Here is a 23496-nt window from a genome sequence, read left to right on the forward strand (position 1 = left end):
CTCTAGCTATATGTGTCATTCGACGTCACCCATCAGCTATAGCTCGCCTGCCTTACCCCATGACATCACGTTCCACGATGACGTCACCAAAATACCTTCAAGTCCACGTGTAAACGACCTCAAAAACCCAGCCAATCAGAAACACGAGCTCCCGACTGAAACGCCAGCAAATCACGGCTCAGAATTCGTGTAGCCAATCAGCAGCGCCTGTGTAACTGTTTCTGAATAAAAACTGACGTGACCACGCCTCCCAGCAGGAGAAAGTGGCTACGATGCGGCTGAGCTGTGATTGGCTTTCTGTGACCACCTGCAGCCAATAGGAAGCGACCTATGCATTCGAGTGCGGGGGCGGGTTTCCCGTGACGTCACGGCGGCTGCTAGTTGCCGACTGTCCCTTGACTCTGGGATTCAGTTGGGCGATAGGAAAGCAGCCGGGCGGCAGACGGGTAAGAGAGCGCTGTACTGCGCATGCTTATGACTGTCTGTGCTGTCTAATTTAACCATTCGTCCCCCGCATGTTAATGACCATGGTTCCCTGTGGGGAGGGGGGGAGAGGTTGTCACCCGCTGCTTGTGGACATTGGCAGGACTTTATGACCTCTGTAGGACACCATATGCTGGAACAGCTGGAACCTGTCACCATCTAGGTCTCAGGTCCTCATAGCTGGGGTCAGTCTACAGGAGAGGAGATCTTACAAGCCCCTCTCATGTCACTACAATTGTGTGACCGACTCTCATCCCTGTGTCCCCCTACTATCACCCCCATTATCTGCACCATCACCCCTGTCGCTGTCATTTCCATGCTGTTCAATGTGATTTTCTTCAGCCTGTAGGTCAGTGTGGCTGTCACTATGTAGATGGGAATGATTGGGTCACTAACATTAAATATTTTACCCCTCGAACTGTCCGAAAGTCGTGTCATGTGACCCAGCACCCTTTGATGTGTGTGTATGGAGGGATGACCCCCATCATCCATTATCTCCAATGTCACCTACAGGATTGCTCAGGCGGTTGTGTTGGGATCCTTCCCACGACCCCCCTTTTAGGGCAGGCGCCTTCTATAGGTAGCTGCCCGTATCTGCTTCCCTGGGGACCATCTCCACAGTCAGGTTCCTCCAGTCACTGCAAAAGTCATCACCCCCTCCCATTCTGTCCCGGTTCCGCTGCCACCGGCTCCCTGGTAGCCTCATTTTCCGCCATGTCCTCACCAAGGAGTTCATGCCTGGTAACGTGACTGCTCGAGAGTCTTCATTGATAGAGAGGGCAGCGGGTGGCGCTGCCATGGTGCTGCCAGTCCATTCATGGACCACAGGATGAATGGCATTTGTGCTTTTCCCCGGAGAGCTGGGGGAAAATCCTAACCTCCGCCCCCCTGACCTCATCCCTATAATTACAGAATAGGGTGGGGGTCATCGATGGGTGGTGAGCGATGATGTCATGTTTTATTCTGAGTGGGGGAGGCAGAATTAACCCTCTATGTGCTGACACACACACTTGAAGAGGGAGCTATGAAATGCATATATAGCAGAGCCGAGTCCGTACACTGTGATGGACCGTGACCTAGTGCACGTTTTTTGTGTGGCACGCTGCACGATTTTGTTGCACGGGCGTAGAAAGCACGCTCCTCCGGCTTTAAAAAAAAAAAAAAAAAAAGAGCAGAGTCCGTGCACTGAAGTTGAGCTCTGCTACATCAGTCGCTATGGATCTTGCCGTCTTCTTCTGTTCTCCCGCTCGGTAACCATGGCATTAAAGGTTCCTCTTAGTCGTCTCCGCTGGTGCCATCCAGATTGTCGGTGCCATGTGGAACGGGCGAGGATCCAGTGTAGTCTGGCACAAATTGTAGGTCGGATGAATCACCCGGTGCGGAGCGTCTGCAGAGCTTTCCGTGTCCGTCTGTGACATGCAGAGCGGCTGTGCCTCCATTCTGTGCGTCTTCCCATCCCCCACCCGTTCCCACAAATCCCAGCTGTGGAGTCTTAAGCCGGATGTTTTCTGTACAGAATTGACACTAATCGACCCTCCTGCATGAAAACGTCCTAATTCCGCCATTCGTTCAGTCCTTGGCTATGCTCAGGTGGGGCGGTTTTTTAAGCGTTTTCTCTATAGGGAAAAACAAAAAAAGAAGGCTGATAAACCGCAAGTAAAATGTGTGACAAAAAAAAAGTCAAAACCGCTTTAAACATTTTGTTTAAAGCCATACAGAATTATAAAAACACGGCCGCCTTCTTTTAGAAACAGCGCCACACCTGTCTGTGGGTTGTGTCTGGTATTGCAGCTCAGCGCCATTGAAGGGAATAGCACTGCAATACCACACACAGCCTGTGGCCAGAGGTGGCACTGTTTCTTGAAGAAAGTAGCTCTGTTTTTGTAATGCTGGACAAACCCTTTCAATCCAGTTCTGGGAAAGCTGGATACCTAAGGATATATGATCAGTATTACAGATCCCAGCCGGCCAGCCTCATGATGATGACGTATTAAAGGAGTTGTCCAGGTTCAGAGCTGAACCCGGACATACCCATACTGTCACCCAGGCAGCCCCTCTGATGTTGGCATCGAAGCATTTCATGCTCCGATGCGCTCCCTTGCCCTGCGCGATCCAGCTCTTTTATTTACAATAAGACACTGCCGGGCTGAGGCTTCCACCCAGCAATGTGTTCTGTGACGTCACCGGCTCTGATGGGCAGGCTTTAGCGCCGCCCTAGCTGTTTTACCCTATGGAGAGCCCCGGTACGTCACCGGAACTCACCGGGGGGGGGGGGGGGGGGCTGCCTGGGTGAAAATGGAGGTATGTCCGGGTTCAGCTCTGAATCCGGACAATCCCTTTAAGGGATAACTGGTTAGATTGCCATTCAGGACTATAAGAAAGCTGAGCAGGACTGCATACAGCTTTCGTATCTGTTTCTGGGAAAGGTGGGTGGCTGCCAGTACTTGTCCCTACAGTTCTGTGTATGGGGGATACAGGACAGGGGGGTCCGACTACAGATTTGACGTTTAGGGTTGTAGGAAAGCTGGGTGAGCAGCACTACTGCTGCCGGTGATTATACAGTCCTGACTCTTGACACTATCTGGCGGCGCCCCCTGTGGTCCGCTGTATCTATTATCTGTGATGAATCAGCCCTCGCTGCGTCTGTATTCACACTGCCGTGCTCGGTGGCAGACGAGCGCCTGTCGCTATGACTCACACGCCATCCACTGCTGCACAGAGCAGGAATCTCGTTCTTCCGTTTTTTCCTTTTTAGGGCCACGCTCCCAGCTGGCAGTCAGCTGCTGATATCGGGGGCGGAACGGAAACCGCTAATTGTCTGTAAACTGCTGGCTGGTTTAAAATGCTGAAATCCCAACCACAGTGTCATGGAGAAATCTGCAGATATGGAGCGGATCTGGTGGAGGCTAAAGGGTGGTCTCCGGATTATAGACTGCTCTGCCTGCCCTATAAACACTGATGGGGGAGGGTGGGGGTCCATGCAGTGCTCCCGTCAGGCTTATGATAGAGGTTGCTCTATGGCAGGGGTCAGCAAACTTAGTCACTCCAGCTGTTGTAAAACTACAACTCCCAGCATGTGCATACTTCCTCTACTCTTCTATGAACTCTCATAGAAATTAATGGAGAATGCTGGGAATTTCACAACAGCTGGTGTGCTGAAGGTTGCTGACCCCTTCTCTATGGACTGGATACATACAGCATCTTCTCGCAGGTTTTGGTTGAAATTTTAAAGAAGCTCTCTTTTTCTTATTGTAAACTACAACAGGGATAGCGTAGTGCAGTCAAACATCTTACCGGCTGCTTTATTGTAGCATCATGTGGCCCGGAGCCTGACTTCCCGAGTCATGTCATTTCGGGATTAGAAAACATGGCTGCCATCTTCCAAAAACAGCGCCCCATCTGTCCACAGGTCGTGTGTGGTATTGCAGCCGGGTTCCATTCACTACAATGAAGCGGAGCTGCAGCAGACAAAATCCAGCGTAAAGCCAACAGTTTCATGGACAGGCATCCTGACCCAAACTCTCAGTATCGTAGGTCCTTCTGATGCTGTGAGTTCAGTTCAGTAGACCCATGGTCAGGTTGGGACACTTGGAAAAAAAAAACCAGCCAGAGGCACAAAAGCCATCCTGACGTAGTCCTGCTCACATCTGAGGGTTTGCTGTAGTAGTCCCCCCTCTAGGTAGGAGGTCCTATGTGTCTCATGTCCGGAGAGGTTTCCATTATGTAGGTGTACAGACTCTTCACAGGGGATTGCTTAGACAAGATATAATTATGGCAAACCCTTAGTTGTGAGAAGAATCAGTTCTGTATGGAGTTTCATTCACAGACAGCAAGCACAGAGCTTGCTTTTATGAAGGTATCTAAAGGCAAAGTATGTTAGGAAGTTAAGTTTTCGAGGCTTTAATCTTGAAGAACCCGGAGTGGCTCCTCCAACCCTACCAAGATCAGTCTTACATGGGGCGAACCAGAAAATGGCAAATGGCAAAAGGCAAGGGGCTTTGTCCTAGTCTCCCTGCGGCTGAAGTCACGTTTCTAGCAGCACAGCAGATTCACGACGCTAATAATACCAGTCCTCGGAGAAAAGAGTGCTGGTTGTCATCACTGAAAACACAGGGGAGCCCCTCTGTAGATGGCGACCTGGAGATATGTTCTCGGGAATGTTATTAATAGTCTCCATCCAGAAGAATCCTTAGGATCCGCTCAGTGCTGAAGTCATTCCTTCCAGCTGGGTGACACATGGCAGAGAAATTCCTGGAATTGCCCAAGATGTTGAGCTGGGTTTGTCGAGGAGGTTGATGTTTCACTTGAGACTTTCTTGCCAAAAATAACTGCCTAGATGGTGAATGGAGGAGGCACCGAGCCTGGGAATGAATGGATTCGGGCACGGAGGTGATTAATGGTAAGAGGTTATCTGCTGCTAATGGCTCAGAGCTGGAGACACGTGACCGGGCAGCTTTATCTCGGCGAAAATCGTGGCTTTGTACCATTATGCATACCTTAGTGCTGTCCTATAGTGCCTACAGTTATTCTGTACCCTCAGAGACTGGCACCAAATGATTACAGAGTGATCTCTAAGTGGGCAACTTCTCTAGTCATACTCCAATAGATATCATCCGGAGAAGTGGTGTTATTGCACAACCACCCTGGTTCCCATTCATTTCCAGTTGGAGTTCAGCTCTGAGGGCCAGGCAAGACAATAAATGGAGCTACATATCCCTACTCATGGAAGGCCACTTGACTGTGCAACTATTGGGCAATACAAGACAGCTTCTCAAGTCGCACTTCAGTAGAAGTGATTGGTAAGAATTCTGTAATGGTCACACGACTACCTCGGTCCCTGACCAGTCATCACTTCTGCGTTAAAATGACCCACCTCGGCCGCTTTGGGATGACGCCATTGACTTTGTTTCTCTGTTACACATGGAGGCTACATTACGTTTATAATGTATTTCAGGATACTGGTATTTTTTATTCCCTTGAGGTGCTTTGTGTATTTTGCCGAAATCTGGTTGTACACAGCCTGGTGTGGTCCAGCCTGACGAAGCATACTTCCATGGTGTCTATAGGCCCCCGTGGATCCAGCATATACCAAACAAGCGTCTTTCAGACATATGCTGGGCAAGTATGCATTGAAGACACCACGTGGATGGCCATGTTCCACCAACATCACTGAGGCATGTGATGTTTTGTACCTCACGTCTACCTTGTCTGCTTCTGCTGTGTGTGGGCGACACATGTTCTGAGTAATGTTCTTAGAAGTAGGTTAGGGCACCCGATGTTCCTTAGGATCTATAGATACAGCAAGCAGGTAATCACAGAATTTTCAGCACAATATCAGGCGACGTTCCTCCCCCAAGAGCATTTACACAATACAGTTCAACCACCCACACACACTCATCAGAGCACACAGTGTTTCCAGCGCATAGACGTGAACTATAGAGGAGATTTTATCCTTCAACATCCTCCTCGAAACACTGTCAGATTACAATTCTGGCCTTCTATCTCCACTGTGATGGGAAACCCAAGGTTGTGCTGTGAAGGCCTCGGTTGGCTCAGCTTTTACATGGTCCAAGAAGAATAAATGCCCATCAGCTCTCCATAATGCAGGCAGGCAGAACTAATTAATACAATTTAGAAGGTAAATTAAATTCTTCCAGCAGATGTAGCAGCTATTAAACTCTGCGTTATAACCACATCATTAAAGCTTACCGAGCATGGACAAGCCCCAAGTGATCCATCCTCTGTTAATTGCTTATTATTGTGGCCGGAACATTCTCCTAAATCCTGTAGAAACTTGCTAAGAAACCGAGCCAAGAGATAATAGCTTCTTTACACTGATTTTGCAGCCAACATGAAGACCACCAACAGACTCCTAATATGAAGGCGATATGATCTTCTGCATGGACTTGATGTTCCACCTAGCTGACCCTACTGACGTGTCTAGTCAACCCCCTTATCTATTACGTTTGACTTTAAATGAAAGTATACCAGTTCATACCCTTAGGCTGGACCAAGAAAAGAGGACTTGAGCCACACACTGGACCAGAAGCCATTGCCCAATGTAAACTGTGCAACTACATTTGTCTAAAACATTTCAAGGTTTACCATACATCACACAACACTTCCTCTGCCCTCCATAGGAAGAAAGTCACACAGGGTATGTTCATACATGTCAGATTTAATCCGACATGCACTAGAGGATCCACCAGCAGGATTCTGAGGATATCGCTCTAATTTCTGCCGTGGATCCGCACGGGAATTAGCCTCACTGTTTTTCAAGCTTTAGTGGAATACAGTCAATATAGTCAGTCAGCTCTTTATTCCTACAGTGCATCCAAAAATCTAAATGGAGGCTTTTCATAGCATGTGGTGGGATGGGAAAACCCCACTACATGCATGGGGTCAGTGTCCAATCTGACCCTAGTGAATTAACCCTAACAGTTTAGTGTAGAGAAGGTTGTGGTCTGAGAGCACAATGCATTGGTTTTTCCTTAACGTGCAATGTCCTGTCCCTGCTGAGCCTGTGATTTCCATTGACGAAGCCAAGGGGGTCATGACTACCTCAGCATAAAGAACATTCCTCCCTGTTCATCCCCTTGTATAAATCAGCTTGTTCTCCAAGAGTTCATTGGCAGTAGGGAAATGGGCTACATCAGACATTGTAAGTTGTCATTGATGTATGTGTAACAATGATTTATCTCCTCAACTGCATCTTTTCAACCCCTCTGAGATGTTTCATGCTGGAGCCAACATCTTTTCTGCTCGTTTGCCAGTTTGTCCGTGATCTTTTGTCTTATCATTTGTACGACTTCCTGATTCCTCTCATTTTCAAGACCTTTTGGGACAAAATTTATATTGTTTGTATTCATTTTTTTGACCTCATGTGTCTTCTCATCAAGTTATTACCATCACACAGGTCAGATTTTTTTCTTGTCATTTTCATTCAAGTTTATCCAGTTGAACACGAAATATTAGTTCACGATGATCTCAGAGATGAAAAGTCAGGGTGTAGTATAATATCTCTTGAAAATATCCTGGTCATCAACTATTAAGACTTGATGTTGTAGTCCATGTCACTTAAGCGCCCTCAATCTCGTGAAGCATAGCTATAAGAAGACTATCATCTCCATTCATCACGTATTCCTATCTTGCCCATTGATTACTCTTGTCCTTTCTTTTCAATATATATATTTTTTCCTTTCATTTCACACTGAACCTTTTTGGGTTCTTCCTACCTCCAAACCTTTTTTTTTTTTCCTTCTACTAGATGTCTGCCTAAACACCTAGAAGGAAGCCTGCACTTTTGCCGCATCTGTGGGACTGCCTAGCCCACAACACTCCAAGTCCGCAGGCCACAAATCATGTTTAAGTGCGAACCCAGGCAAAAAGTCGGAAACAATTTTTTTATCAAGTCTATTAGCGACGGCGCTCAGGAGAAGCGCAGAACCACGTTTTTTAAAGTGGGGATAACATTGGGAATTCTATCTGCTCATTTCGGGGGTAGGTATTTCTTTAAGGTTCTGTGACTTCTGCATGCTTCAGTGTTTGTAGACGTCGGTGTGCATCTCAATGACTGGTGACTGGAGCAAAAATGGTCCATAACGAGTAAGGTCTCAGAAAGACAACCCCTTGGATGTCAGACTTCTCACAGCTCACACATAGCTGATTTTTCCCAGAGAAGTTTCCATTGCATGTTCATTAAGTAGCAGCATTACATGATGGCCAAAAAGTGATTAGCTGGAGTCCATTAGAACCAGCTGTCTGCTCTAGATCATGGAGGGGGTTCTTAGCACTCATGAAGGTTGTTTTAGGATTACTATGGCAATTCTTGTTCGATTACAAATTGTCCACTCCTTTATTATTGATGGACTATACTCAAGATAGGCCATCAATATCATTGGTAACCAGCTCCGGAGCTAGCTGTCCCCTGTCAATCAGTTATTGATGGCCTACCCAGACTATAGTCCATCAATAGGAGTGGACTGCCTCTTTAAAGAGGTTTTGCCAAGACTTTAATACTGATGACCTATCCTCTGGATAGGTCATCAGTATCTGGTCAGTGGGGGTCCGACACTTCCACCGATCGTCTGTTTGAGAAGGCACTGGAGATCACAGTAGCGCCTTGGCCTGTACACAGTGCTGTACACTGTATAGAAGCTCAACCCCACCAACTTCATTGGGGCTGAACTGCGCCCAGGCCTTGTGACCGATGACCATGACTGATGATGACACATGGCCTAGGTCAGTGATGGTGGACTGTTTAGAGACAAAGTGCCCAAACTGCAACCCAAACCCACTTATTTATCGAAAAGTGCCAACACGGCAGGTTAAACCTGAATACAACAGTCCAGTATAGTATATCGTCTGTGTAATTTATCATTTAGCTATAATAGCCTGCCTACATTCAGTGCGCTGCCTGTGCTGTTCATAGTGCACCCTGAGCTGATGAATGGCAGTAAAAGTCTAAGGCATATTGCTAGACCATAGACTTTTTCCAGGGCGTGGGTGCCCACAAAGAGGGCTCAGAGTGCCCGCTCTGGCACCCGTGCCATAGGTTTGCCGCCACTGGCCTAGGCTAAGCTGCAAGAAGACTGTAGCGGGGGTTCCTGGGATACTGATGACCTATCCAGAAGTTAGGTCATCAGTAGAAAAGTCTCGGAAAACCCCTGTAAGCCAACTGTGTCTTATATTTACTAACCTATTAATCTCTGTTCTGCATCTCCACCAAAAAACTATCACTTGCTTAGTGATAGAGTAGACCCTTTTGCTTAGACTAATTATAAGGCGACACTAGATGTTGGCTGACAGCATTTCCTTCCGACAGCACCCCCCACCATTCACATGCACTGGGGTTGGATGAATGTTCAAGCGTTGTCATTGGGGATAATGGAACAAAGGATGTTGAAATCCAGCTTGCCTGATCCTTCATTCCTCGACAGTTGCCATCAGGAGAAGGTTAGGACACCCTCATACAGATTAGATGGTTGACCAGTCCCACCAAAACTGGCTGGTTCATGAGACATTTGCCTAATATGTATGGCCACCTTGAGATAAGAGTTCTAAATCTGTATTGCCCTCAGTGTTAAAGAGATTGCCAATAGTCCTTCTATGTTGTCTTGGTCATAAACCCATTTATATAACTGATCTAACGAAAGCCTTTAGGACTAACTATCTTACTATTTTCGGCAGCTTCTTGTATGGTTGTCCGCATTGACATGACTGGATTTTATACTTGTCTTATTACTAAGGGTGGCCATGTCACCAGCAATTGGTGAGACATCATCTTCAGGTATATATTGGGTCCATGCCTTCCCTGGTCTATGAAAAAAGAAGGATGACCTCTCCAAAAAAAAGATTCTCCAGTAAATAGAAGATGTCTTACAATATTGAAGTCATTGGATTGTTTGAAGCATTCATATATATGTCTTGTTCCAGCCAGGCTGAAAAATCAGGCATTATTGTAAGGCAAATCAAATTCAGAATGCAGCACTTTGCCCGTATACCTCTATGTATATGCCCACTCACCAATATACTGACACCAGTGTTCCCTCTAAGCTGCGTGGACGCCCAGATTCTATAGTTTCCCCGCAGGGCCATTGTAAGCCCACTTACCTCCGCAGGTCCAGCCTTGGACTTCCATGTTGCCCACAGTGCTCATAATGTCCTGACACTAGCCTAGCATCAGGACTGTCTGTGCGGGACTCAAGGCTGGCGCCAACTCCTCCCCATTACTGCGCTGCTGCTGTGTCCTCATCCATGTGGCAGCAGCGCGGCAAGAAGGAGGAGGAGGCGGCGACACCAGCCTTGAGCCCTGCACAAAATGACGACCCGACATCTACTACATTATCTGCGCTGGGAGAGTTATCACTGTGTTATATGTGGTGTTAAATAAGAATGTAGGTGACATCTACTACATTATCTGTACTTGGTTATCTCTTATTTGTGGTGTTACATAGGACTGCAGATAACATCTACTACATTATCTGTATTCACAGTTATTACTGTTATCTGGGGTGTTACATAGGACTGCAGATAACATCTACTACATTATTTGTACTCTGTTATCTCTGTGTTACCTGCAGTCCTATGTAACACCACAGAGAACCTCTGAAGCTGTTCTCCAGACAGTGGCTGCATCTATCAGATTTTATGGCGTATCCGCAAAAAAAAAAATCAGAGATGGAAATACCACTTTAAATGATGGCCACACGGTATTGCAGGTTTATCCAGTGGCTGCTACATGGGAATGTTACCCCTATTAACAGATTGCCGCTCAGCAACTGCATAGACTTAGAGGGAACATTGACTGACACTTCCGAAAAATATCACGCTATCCATGTCTAAATGAACTTTAGCCACCCTTGTGGATAGGTCTTACATGGTACAGTGCCGCGCACATGCCAGTTTCAGTCCCCAGATATTATTCTAATCTACAACTCAGGTACTCTCTTCTAGGAATAATACTAGAGGACCTGTCTTTGATACTGTGAGACAGTCACCAGTCTGAGCTAAAATGTGGTATACGAGATATCTGCACCTAAACTCCTATAACAGTGTCATGTTCCTTCTAGGGGCGAGGATTCTTGACCAGAAGCCTCAAACGGTGGACATGGGAAAAGACTACTACAAGATCTTGGGCATCCCTTCAGGGGCTAACGAGGATGAGATCAAGAAAGCTTATCGCAAAATGGCCCTCAAGTACCACCCAGACAAGAACAAGGATGCCAACGCCGAGGACAAGTTCAAGGAAATTGCAGAGGCTTATGACGTTCTGAGTGACCCTAAAAAGAGGGCAGTGTACGACCAGTACGGAGAGGAAGGTGAGGCCCTAAAACCTGGGTGGGTTGGTCAATGGCATCATGATCCTTTAGAGGTCAATGGCATTACCTGAGGTGTAGCTGAGCCTTTTTCAGCCTCGTACATTGTGAGATTTGAGGTATGCTTCTGGAAGGTGGCCATTATGCAACTTGATTGGCCATGTTTAATGTCTATTCTCATATTTACGTAGAAGTTATGTGATGCTGTACATTCAGCGTGTCATATCTGCCGTGGTAATTAAAACAGATGAGTCGTGTGCCATTCAGTATTGAAAATACCATCTGTCCATCCACTGATCATGATCACATTCTTAAAGGCGTATTCAAGGAACAACAGGTTATGCCCTGTATTGGTGAGGGTCTGTCTGCTGGGACCCTCACCAATCATCAAAAGGGGGGTCCTCCCTTACGGAATGTCAGTTGAGGGAGCATGCTCACTTCTCCTTTAATGAAGATATCCAAGCGCTATGCTCAGCTTTCTCAGATAGTCCCTTAGGGTTTGAGTGGAGCAGTAACGCAGATGCCCAACCACCACTTCATTCAAATAGAGGACATCGGACTCCCGTCCAGTGGATAGGTAATTGTTGTCACTCAAATACCCCTTTAAATGCTTCAGTGAGAAGTTTGAGACAATCCTCACATAACTACATCAGTCCTTGTGCTGATCTCTTATAAGATTTAACCATAACTCTTCCCACCTTGGCCGCATCCATCCATGTAATGAATGTGGAGCCTCAAATAATGTAGGGATTGAAGTTTGTATTAGAAGGAGTAGCCCCTCCCCAGGATAACCCCTGTCCATATACCCTGTTAGATCACATGGATGTCAGGGAGGGGTTGAGGCTCGGGACCCCCTTCTATTGACTAGAGTGGACCGATACGCTGTGGATTTGCCACTGCAAATCAGTGTGGATGAGATCTTAAAGAAAACCTGTCACCATGATTTTAAACTATTATCTGCAGTATTACATGAGTAGTACTACAGACAAGGCTACTTTCACACTTGCGTTTTTGCCTGATCCGTCAGGGATCAGCAAAAAACGCTTCCGTTATTGATAATACAACCATCTGCATCAGTTATGAACGGATCAGTCATGAACTCCATTCAAAGTCAATGGAGGACGGATCCGTTTTCAAATGTGTCAGAGTTAAACGGATCCGTCCCCATTGACTTGCATTGTGGGTCATGACGGATCAGTTTTGCTCTGCATCCCGTGACTGAAAGAAAACTGCAGCATGCTGCGGTTTGCTCTCCGGTATGGGAACGCAACCAAACGGAATGGAATGCATTTTGGAGCATTCCGTTCTGTTTTGTCCCCATTGACAATGAACGGGGGTCAAAACAGAAGCGTTTTTCTCTGGTATTGAGATCATATGACGGATCTCAATACCGGAAAACGCTAGTGTGAAAGAAGCCTTTGGAGAGTCCAGATCGCTTTCTGTCCAGCACTGTTAATGTTCAAAGCCGCTCTGAAATACATTGTGGGTAGGGATGAGCGAACCCGAACATTACATGGGCAGTGGAGAAAGCCAGTTATGGAACGGAATTCGTAGACGGAATTCAAAATGGAAACCTTTTAAGAGGCATTTCGTTTTGCATTCCGTCATAACATAAGTCTATGGGCAGCATAATGTATCTGTCCTCGTTTCCGTTATGCAGGACCTGAAAAGTCCCACATAACGTAAACTGAACGGATCTGTTATGCTGCCCATAGACTTCTATTATGACGGATCAAAACGGAGTGCCTCTTAAAAGGTTTCCATTTTGAATTCAGTCTACGAATTCTGTTATATTCCGTTACAACCATAATGGAATTCCTACATCACCCGAACACAGAACCTGTAAAGCTTAGGTTCGCTCATCCTCAATTGTAGGGACTGCTCTGCATGCGGCACATGAGTCCCCTCCATTCTGTGTGCATGCACGGCAGTCCCAACTATGTATTTCAGCGCAGCTGAGTGTTAACAGCGAGGGAACTGGGGGCAGTAGGAAAGTAAAACATGAGTCATCTGGACTCCTTATCCGCCCTAAATCATGGTGACAGATTCCCTATGAAGGGGTCATCCCATGACTAATGTAAGACAAAGCTAGAACCAGCCCTGTACCTCACATGGATCCAGAGATCTCAACATTCATTGCTCTGCTGGATTTATATTAAGCTGGAAGCTCAAGGGGAGTGTCCTTTCTGCTGCACCTCTCTCCCTATCACAGCACAGGAGGCAGTTGAAGAATAAAACTGAGCATGTGCGACCATCTCAGTGAGCAGGTCAAAGAAATAAGAAAAAAACTGAATGCAGGTGGCGCTATACAGATACATTTTTTTGAATAACTCAGTGGCTATGCTAAATGTTTAATTACATGCAATTACAAAAGTATTCAGATCCAAGTGCTGGTTTGAAAACTGTAGAATAATTTTCATTGGACAATCCCTTTAAGTTGTGTAAATCAATGAAAGGCGTAGGGTGAAATCTGCATGTGGCTGCACCCTAACAGAAGAACCCTTCAGTTTCAGTAACTATGTAGACGTCTCCAGTGGGAGGCAGATGCAGAGATTGCTCATCTACTCTTATTAATAACCAGGACCTGTCAGGACTTATTTGTGCAGAGCGGCCGCGATGTTTATACTTGAAAATAATCCGGGCCAGGTTTCTGTCTGATCACGTGTCCGGTGCACACAAGGAGGTTTTTGTGGTTCTTGGTGTTGTGATATGAAGTAATTAACAGTCACAGTGCCCAGAGCCATCACTGAGCCTAGGTGTTACAATCAAGACAAGAGGACTCCAGGGCTAAGACATCTAGTGTAACCCTACAAGGAGATGCACAACTTTGTATTAACCAGTATGAAGCCACATGTTAAAGGGAACCCGTCATCAACTTTATGCTGACCTCATTGAGGATAGCATAAAGTAGTGACAGAAATACAGAAATGCTGATGTCAGCGGTGTGTCCCTCATGAGCTAAAAGTAAGTGGTTGCTGAGAACCAGCATGATAATCATTGCAGCTCAGGCCTTGAAAAGAGTCAAATCTACCCGAGAAGAGTCCTGGTTATGCCTAATCTCCTGTCTCCCGCCCATCTGCTGATGATTGGCAGCTCTCTCCTAGAGAGAAAGGGAGAAAACTAGGTAGAAGACTGAATCATCAGCAGGAGAGCAGGAATTCATGAATAACCAGGACTCTTCTCAGGTGGCCGTGACTCTTTTCCAGACACAGTCTGCAATGATTGAGATGTTGGTTTTCGGCAACCACTTACTTTTAACTTTTAAATGACAGACCTCTGAAATCAACTCACCTGTCTCCACTTTATGCTGCCGTTAGTAAAGGTGATGACAGGTTCCCTTTAACATTACAGAACATCAGGGCATATACATTTCCAAGAGGATAGGATCATTTATGGTACTCCATTCACATCCAGAGCGTACATTTTCCTAAACGATATGCTTTCTCCTTCATGTAGGTCTCAAGACAGGAGGTGGATCATCAGGTAACACTGGAAACTCGTTCCACTACACCTTCCACGGGGACCCTCATGCCACCTTTGCTTCTTTCTTTGGAGGCTCAAACCCCTTTGACATCTTCTTTGGCTCAGGCCGCACCCGTATGGCCAATGGCTTTGACCATGAAGACATGGACATCGAAGAGGATGACGACTATCCTTTTAGTGGCTTTGGGTTCAATGGCGTGAACGGATTCCACCGGCGGCACGCAGATCAGCTGCACAACAGACGGAAAGTGCAGGACCCCCCGGTCATTCATGAGCTCAAGGTGTCACTAGAGGAAATCTATCATGGCTGTACCAAGCGTATGAAGATCACAAGGAGAAGGTTAAATCCAGACGGCCGGACAGTAAGAACCGAGGACAAGATCCTAAACGTGGTGATCAAGAAAGGTTGGAAGGAGGGGACAAAGATCACCTTCCCGAAAGAGGGGGATGCCACGTCAGAGAACATCCCTGCAGACATTGTGTTCCTACTGAAAGACAGACCTCATGCACATTTCAAGAGAGATGGGTCCAACATAGTCTATACTGCCAAGATCACCCTGAAAGAGGTGGGTGCACTTTCTGAACGCACTTAAAGGGCATTTTTCACCACATACAAATCAATATGTCTGATTGGTTGGGGTATGTAATAAGGAGATCTGAGCCCCCTTTGGCTTTTCTCTAATTGCCAGGAGTGATGCTGTATAAGGAAAATTCTACAGGACCACTGCAATTGATCTAGTTTGTGGCCCCCTCTTTTTAGACATCAGTGGTGGTGGGGGAGTCCTACCTGTCAGTAGTTAATGGCACATATCTGACGATTGCACATTAGTATACTACATCATATTATGGCAGTGGCACACCATGTTGCTAACCTAGCTGACCAGATGGTAGTAGGCCCTCTTGTGCAGCAGATAGACCTTCCTGCGACCACTTCATGTACTCAAAAAGGTGGTCATCGAGTCAGGAGACTGCTACCCAATCTAACACTCCCTGAACAATTCTCTAAGGGGTGAGCAACAAGAAGAGACCTATACAATATAAAAGGGGTTTTCCCACAATGAACATTTATCACCTATCCCACCCCGACCCAACCCTCCCTCTGCTCACCTTCCTGCCGACACTGCCACGCCCTTTTCTGTTTACTTGGTTGCAGCAGTGATGTGGTTGTATGCCCATGTGACCACTGCAGTCTCACACCAGTGGGGTAATTGAAGCTTTTATTATCATTTTATCACCTCTACCTCCTTCCCCTCCCTTTCAGCAGGGCAGAGGACTCTGTACACATGATACACAGGACATGCGTGTTAGGCCTCTTGCACACGACTGTATGTATTTTGCGGTCCGCAAAAAAATACAAATGACATATGCGTGCATTCCGTATTTTGCGGAATGGAACAGCCGGCCCCTAATAGAACAGTACTATCCTTGTCCGTAATGCGGACAAGAATAGGATAGGTTCTATTTTTTTGCGGAATGGAAATACGGAAACGGAATGCACACGGAGTACCTTCCGCAAAAAAAACTGAACGGACACGGAAAGAAAATACGTTTGTGTGCAAGAGGCCTTACAGGTTTATCTGGAGATGCTGCGAGCTCAGCGCCGCTGTCATCGGGTGTGCAGCGGGAGGAGATGCCTGAGATTTCATGATCACCATTAGGTCATTATTTAATCATCCAGCGTTAAATAATCTCTGCTGGAGGAGGATTTAATGTTTCAGGATTTGCCTCTTAAAGGGGAAATCTACACCATTCCCGTATTGCGGACCCGCAATACACGGGCACCGTTCCGTGGTAATTCCGCATCACGGATGCACCCCTTCATTTGAATGGGTCCACAAATCCGGAGATGCGGAACGGTGCAGAAACGGAACACTGCGAAGTGCTTTCTGGGGGTTCCGTTCCGTGCTTCCGCACCGCAGAAAGGTAGAGCAAGTTCTATCTTTTTGCGGAACGGAAGGATCGCGGACCCATTCAGGTGAATGGGTCTGCGATCCCCATGGGCCTGCCCCACGGACAGAGCCCCTGCATTGCGAACCGCAATTTGACCACAGCACGTGTGAACGAGCCCTTAAAGGGATATGAGTGGTGGGAACAGACCACCTCTCAGACCAGTACTGCCATTTTTTTTGTGGCCAAGGAGATTTATCAAACCCGCTGCCAGAGAACAATGGAGCAGCTGTCCATATCAAGATTCCAGCTCTGAGGCCCCTTAAGTTCCCTTTACACGGGCCGAAAATCCACTCGTTAGCGATATCGGGCGGTATAAAAGTACCGGCAATTACCCGATGATCAAGCAAAATGCACTGACTCCACTGGCTCGCTTACATCCCCCCCCCCCCCCCAGTGTAGTTGTCCCTGCTGGTTTCTTGCCAGCAGTTGTAATGGGGGACCATTTTTTTGTATTCAGGGTGGATTTAGTAACCCCCAGCCTGGTCTGTGCCCCTCATGTATAGGCCCATGCCTGCTGCCACCCATATCGCCTTACTGACTTATTTTGTTGCTTCCACCTGGTCACTGCAGAGTTTCCAGTCCAGCTATTTAAAGCACCATGTATTAATACCCAGTGTTTGCAGGGCACCACGTGCGTGCGGTGCAGGGGGAAGGTTTTCTAGTTGCTCAATCCTGTCCTTGTCATGGAAAAAAGATTTTGGAATGAGAAGAGAAGTTGGAAATCATCAGATATATTGGGGATTGGCACTGACGTCAGACCCTGGACCATGACATGATGGCAGCCTGACCACATAATGAGACTGGGGTAGCGGTGGTCTTCATGTCCAGTGTCCGGTCTTCTAAGGCTCCATTCACACGTCCATGGTGTGTTGCGGATCCGCAACACACCCGGCTGGCACCCCTATAGAAATGCCTATTCTTGTCCACAGCTGTGGACAAGAATAGGACATGTTCTACCTTTTGCGGACCTGAAGATTGGGGCCGCGCTCCGCCAATGCGGATGCGGGCAGCACACTGTGTGCTGTCCGCATCCATTCCGTCCCCATAGAGAATGAATGGGTCCGCACCCGTTCCGCAAAATTGCGGAATGGATGCGGACGTGTGAATGGAGCCTAAGAGTCCTCTTGCTGTTCCACAATGTGAAAAAGCAAGTGTGTAAAAGCAGTATTATAGTAGTTATATTCTTGTACATAGGAGCAGTATTACAGTAGTTCTATAGTTCTATTCTTGTATATAGGGGCAGTATTAGAGTAGTTCTATTCTTGTACATAGGAGGCAGTATTATAGTAGTTATAAACTATGTTACTATATTCTTGCACATAGTATTAAAATTGGTTTAACTCCTGCTTTTCCATGTATAGTATATACAGTTGCAAGAAAAAGTATGTGAACCCTTTGGAATTATATGGATTTCTGCAAAAATTGGTCATAAAATGTGATCTGATCTTCATCTAAGTTTCAACAATAGACAATCACAGTCTGCTTAAACTAATAACACACAAAAAAAAATTATGTTACCATCTTTTTATTGAACACACCATGTGAAAAAGTATGTGAACCCCTAGACTAATGACATCTCCAAGAGCTAATTGGAGTGAGGTGTCAGGCAACTGGAGTCCAATCAATGAGATGAGATTGGAGGTGTTGGTTACAGCTGCCCTGCCTTATAAAAAACACACACCAGTTCTGGGTTTGCTTTTCACAAGAAGCATTGCCTAATGTGAATGATGCCTCGCACAAAAGAGCTCTCAGAAGACCTACGATTAAGAATTGTTGACTTGCATAAAGCTGGAAAGGGTTATAAAAGTATCTCCAAAAGCCTTGCTGTTCATCAGTCCACGGTAGGACAAATTGTCTATAAATGGAGAAAGTTCAGCACTGCTGCTACTCTCCCTAGGAGTGGCCGTCCTGTAAAGATGACTGCAAGAGCACAGTATAGACTGCTCAATGAGGTGAAGAAAAAGCCTAGAGTGTCAGCTAAAGACTTACAAAAGTCTCTGGGATATGCCAACATCCCTGTTAGCGAATCTACGATACGTAAAACACTAAACAAGAATGGATTTCATGGGAGGATACCACAGAGGAAGCCACTACTGTCCAAAAAAACATCGCTGCACGTTTACAGTTTGCACAAGGGCACCTGGATGTTCCACAGCAGTACTGGCAAAATATTCTGTGGATAGATGAAACCAAAGTTGAGTTGTTTGGAAGAAACACACAACACTATGTGTGGAGAAAAAGAGGCACAGCTCACCAACATCAAAACCTCATCCCAACTGTGAAGTATGGTGGTGGGGGCAGCATGGTTTGGGGCTGCTTTGCTGGTCAGGGCCTGGACGGATTGATATCATCGAAGGAAAAATGAATTCCCAAGTGTATCAAGACATTTTGCAGGAGAACTTAAGGCCATCTGTCCACCAGCTGAAGCTCAACAGAAGATGGGTGTTGCAACAGGACAACGACTCAAAGCATAGAAGTAAATCAACAACAGAATGGCTTAAACAGAAGAAAATACGCCTTCTGGAGTGGCCCAGTCAGAGTCCTGACCTCAACCCGATTGAGATGCTGTGGCATGACCTCAAGAAAGCGATTCACACCAGACATCCCAAGAATATTGCTGAACTGAAACAGTTCTGTAAAGAGGAATGGTCAAGAATTACTCCTGACCGTTGTGCACGTCTGATCTGCAACTACAGGAAACGTTTGGTTGAAGTTATTGCTGCCAAAGGAGGTTCAACCAGCTATTAAATCCAAGGGTTCACATACTTTTTCCACCTGCACTGTGAATGTTTACATGGTGTGTTCAATAAAAACATGGTAACATTAAATTCTTTGTGTGTTATTAGATTAAGCAGACTGTGATTGTCTATTGTTGTGACTTAGATGAAGATCAGATCACATTTTATGACTAATTTGTGCAGAAATCCATATCATTCCAAAGGGTTCACATACTTCTGCCTCATGCACACGGCCGTCGTTTTGGCGGCTCAGATGCGGACCCATTCACTTCAATGGGGCCGCAAAAGATGCGGACATCACTCCGTGTTTGCGGACAGCAAAACACACAACGGTCGTGTGCATGAGGCCTTCCTCTGTATTTCAGTGTTCCAGAGCCGCAGGGTTTAGCCAGCAATCTAAGGGTCTGCATGTAGCTGTAATAAGCCATGTCCTGTAAACGTGCCAAGGTGAATAGCTGTGCTCCATTAAAGGTGTGAACCTCACAGCACCGCTCGCTGCGTTCCCAGGGGATTGTGATGTGGACATTGTCACTGCTTCTTCCATATTTAGCACCTCTCCACGTCCAAGAATAGTCGGGGTCAGGCTTTGCTCCAGGCACATGAAACTCTAACGAGGGCACAGCTTTTTCTCCTAGCCATCTAGGTGCAGTCTCCTATGGGTGCAATTATACTTGGTCTACTCTGCTGAACTCCCCTATCCTCCTAAAATAAATGCCAGAATCAGTGAAGACTGACACTTCCACAGAATATTGCAGGTTTACATGCTATTCTAGGTTTATGGAAAGTGGCAAGCCCAATGGACACTGTGGTCCCACCGATACGGAGAGTGAGGGGGCCACAGTGCTACAGATTTCACCGCCGGGCGCTGCTATGCATGGGAACAGCTATTCAAGTGAATGGGGGCCAGCTGTTTGGAATGGCCTGATGTGGCCCCCTTTGTTCTCAGGACCAGCAAAGGTGCCAGAGGATCCCCCATCCCCGATCATAACGTGATGGCATACCCTAGCTAGATACCATCACTTTATGAGCTGACGCACCATGTAAAGTCCAGTTTAGTGTGTAATATACCATTGTCATGAAATCCTGTTGCAACCTATAAAACAGCCAACAAGGTGCCATTGACAGATCTCATTCTTCCAATTAGTACTTTGAGTACCCAGGGGTGTAATATTGTGAATGACCTCCTTGGTGCCCATGTAGCTTAGTTCGTTAACACAGTGGTGCCCAATATATGTTAGGATGTATTCTCAGTGTATTCTAATGATAAACGTTAATAAGATCTGGTGACGGCTTCCACGTAGTACGGTAATTCTAGATTGGTAATCAACTGAAATTTTTTTAATCTAGGGTATATTACAAAGATGCTAGACGTTAGTCACTGACTACATAGCCAATGCTAAGGGTGGAGCATCGTTAAGGGTTTGCAGAGCTGAGATCATACATGACTGTGTTGTAATTAGAAAAAATTATATGTAATGATGCATTTGTTTTATGATCTCGCTCCATATTAATAAAACCTACAGGTCACGAGGAAAGGTTGTGTCGCCATCCTCACGGCATAGAGGTAAACCACATGACGCACAGCCGCACGTTCCTAAAAAAAGGCCAGTTTGAAACTGTGTAAAATTCCTGGGATTGAGTTCTCATCTCATTCCTCTGTGCTGCTGTGGGGACCATGCAATAGCTTAGGCCTCTTTTTTTCTCACCTTTATTGCTGTTATCACATGCTGACACTATCTGCTCACTACTCTCCTGAAATACTCTGTGCTGCTGAGACTCCTCAGTCAGTGACGAGATCAGCACGTTGGTATATGAGTTTGTTCTCCGGCTGTACCCACCAATTGACCCCCCACGTTGTATGTCTTTCCTCAGGCTCTGTGTGGCTGCACAGTCAACATTCCCACCATCGATGGACGAGTCATCCCGCTACCCTGCAGCGACATCATCAAGCCAGGAACCGTCAAACGGCTACGAGGTGAAGGCTTGCCGTTGCCCAAAGTCCCCACTCAGCGCGGCGACCTCATAGTAGAGTTTCAAGTACGATTTCCAGACAGAATACCCCAACCAACCCGAGAACTCCTCAAACAGCACCTTCCATGTTCCTAGTACTACACCTGCACAGGGGCCCGGGGCACCATGCAATACATTACAGAATCGCGCCAAGAGTTTTGCAGTGGACACTTGCAGTGTCTGAATCCTGAGATAAAGGTCTACAACCCACGTGCTATGCAGAAGACTACTTTCTAGGGCTCAAAATAAAACAAAATATAGACTTTTTTTCAAAATTAGATTTTTTTTTTTTTTTTATGCCTGCCATCTCCATGTGAGGGCACAGCGGGCAGGCCCTGGTAACCATATTTACTGTTAGAGGGGGCACTTCAGTAGTTATTTGTATGGGATGTTGGACTTCCAGCTGTAACTTGACTACCTTTACAATCAGTATTTTTTAGCGTCCGCTTCACACAATGAACTACAGGACTTTTAGAGTAAAAAGGTTTTATAAATGTAAAAAGATAAAAGATTTGTAAATATAATTTAAAGTGACTTTGCCCTTTCTACACACTGGGCAGAAATAAAAGTATGAGATTGGGAATTTTACACGTACTGATTCATGTGTCATATGTACAGGTGATCTGCGATCATTCCATCAGTTCACCCCATGGCTGATTTATACCGTCCACTGTACGAACCTTGGGGCAGATTTATCAAAGTTTTCTAAAAACAGCCTTACTGCCACCAGGAACCAATCGGAGCTCTGCTTTCATTTTTTAAATTGTTCTGTATAAATAAAAGCTGCATCCTTAGGCTACATCCACACGACTGGTGTGTGTTTTGCGGTCCGCAAATTGCGGATCGTCAAAACACGGATGGTGTCCGTTCCGCCGTTACGCAAACGGCGTGGACAGCCATTAATATAACTGCCTATTTTTGTCCGCAAAACGGACAAGAATAGGACAGGTTATATTTTTTGGGCGGACCATGGAATGGAGCAACGGAGTGCTGTCTGTATCTTTTGCGGACCCATTAAAGTGAATGGGTCCGCATCCAAGCCGCCAATACTGCGGCTCGGATGTGGACCAAAACAACGGTTGTGTGCATGAGGCCTAAGTGCGTTATATCTGTAAAGAATAATTCAAGGCAACTGGACGTACTGTAGATTTCTTGAAAACGTTTCACTCGTTCTTCCAACGAGCTTTCTCAATTCTGAGTGATTGTACAAAAATTCTGGAAATAAATATGTAACTGAATCCACATCTCGTAATTATACCCAGCATGGGGTCAAAGGTGTTGATTCCATTATCCTAATTGGAGTCAGTAGGTGATAAAGACTTCCCAGAAAAAGGTGTCAAGACAGCATTGTATGTGGCAGACAGATGTCTAAACCCCCCCCCCCCCACCTCTATTCAAGCTTGGCCTCTCCATTTTTACGTAGATGGCCTCCTTCACGCCTCGTTTGTACCAATCGGCCTCCTTATCCAAAACACGTACTTGACTGTCTTCAAAGGTGTGACCTGTTCCTTTTAGATGTAAGTACACGGCTGAATCTTGACCAGAGGTTTTGGCTCTTCTATGCTGAGCCATACTCTGATGTAGTTGTTGTTTTGTTTAGCCGATATACAGTTCTGAGCATTCCTCATTGCACTGGACTGCGTACACAATGTTGTCCATCTTGTGTTTAGGCGTTGGGTCTTTGGGGTGAACCAGTTGTTGCCTCAGTGTGTTGCTGGGTTTAAAGCAAACAGGAATGTGATGTTTATTAAAAGTCCTTTTGAGTTTCTCAGACACCCCAGCTACATATGGGATAACCATATTCTTGCGTCTGTCATGCTTCTCGCCCTCACTGGTAGTCTTGGTGGTCTTTCTTCTCCTTCCTTCTGTTTTGACAAAGGCCCAAACTGGATACCCACAAGTTTTAAGTGCCCCTCTGAGGTGTTTGAGTTCCTTGGCCTCTGTGCTGGTGGGGATTTTCTCTGCCCGGTGGTGTAGAGTCTGGATGACTCCCAGTTTGTGGTCTAGAGGATGGT

At 46.2% G+C, this 23496-nt stretch overlaps 1 protein-coding gene across 1 annotated transcript; it reads left to right on the forward strand.

Moving 5' to 3' along the window:
• Positions 1-364: 364 nt before the first annotated feature.
• Positions 365-22069, forward strand: LOC122936653 (dnaJ homolog subfamily B member 5-like). The gene is made up of 4 exons (XM_044292602.1): positions 365-446; positions 11055-11303; positions 14757-15349; positions 21344-22069. Exons 2-4 carry the CDS (start codon positions 11093-11095, stop codon positions 21575-21577), a joined length of 1038 nt encoding a protein of 345 aa, XP_044148537.1. The 5' UTR covers positions 365-446; positions 11055-11092; the 3' UTR covers positions 21578-22069.
• The last annotated feature ends 1427 nt before the right edge of the window (positions 22070-23496 follow it).

This window comes from Bufo gargarizans, chromosome 1 (assembly GCF_014858855.1).
Source record: "Bufo gargarizans isolate SCDJY-AF-19 chromosome 1, ASM1485885v1, whole genome shotgun sequence".
Lineage (NCBI taxonomy): Eukaryota > Metazoa > Chordata > Amphibia > Anura > Bufonidae > Bufo > Bufo gargarizans.

Excerpts from the sequence above, each read along its gene's own strand:
- LOC122936653 (XM_044292602.1), top strand. The coding sequence starts at position 11,093 with ATGGGAAAAGACTACTACAAGATCTTGGGCATCCCTTCAGGGGCTAAC. Across the intron at positions 11,304-14,756 it reads CGACCAGTACGGAGAGGAAG|GTCTCAAGACAGGAGGTGGA; the intron begins GTGAGGCCCTAA and ends TCCTTCATGTAG. Across the intron at positions 15,350-21,343 it reads CCAAGATCACCCTGAAAGAG|GCTCTGTGTGGCTGCACAGT; the intron begins GTGGGTGCACTT and ends GTCTTTCCTCAG.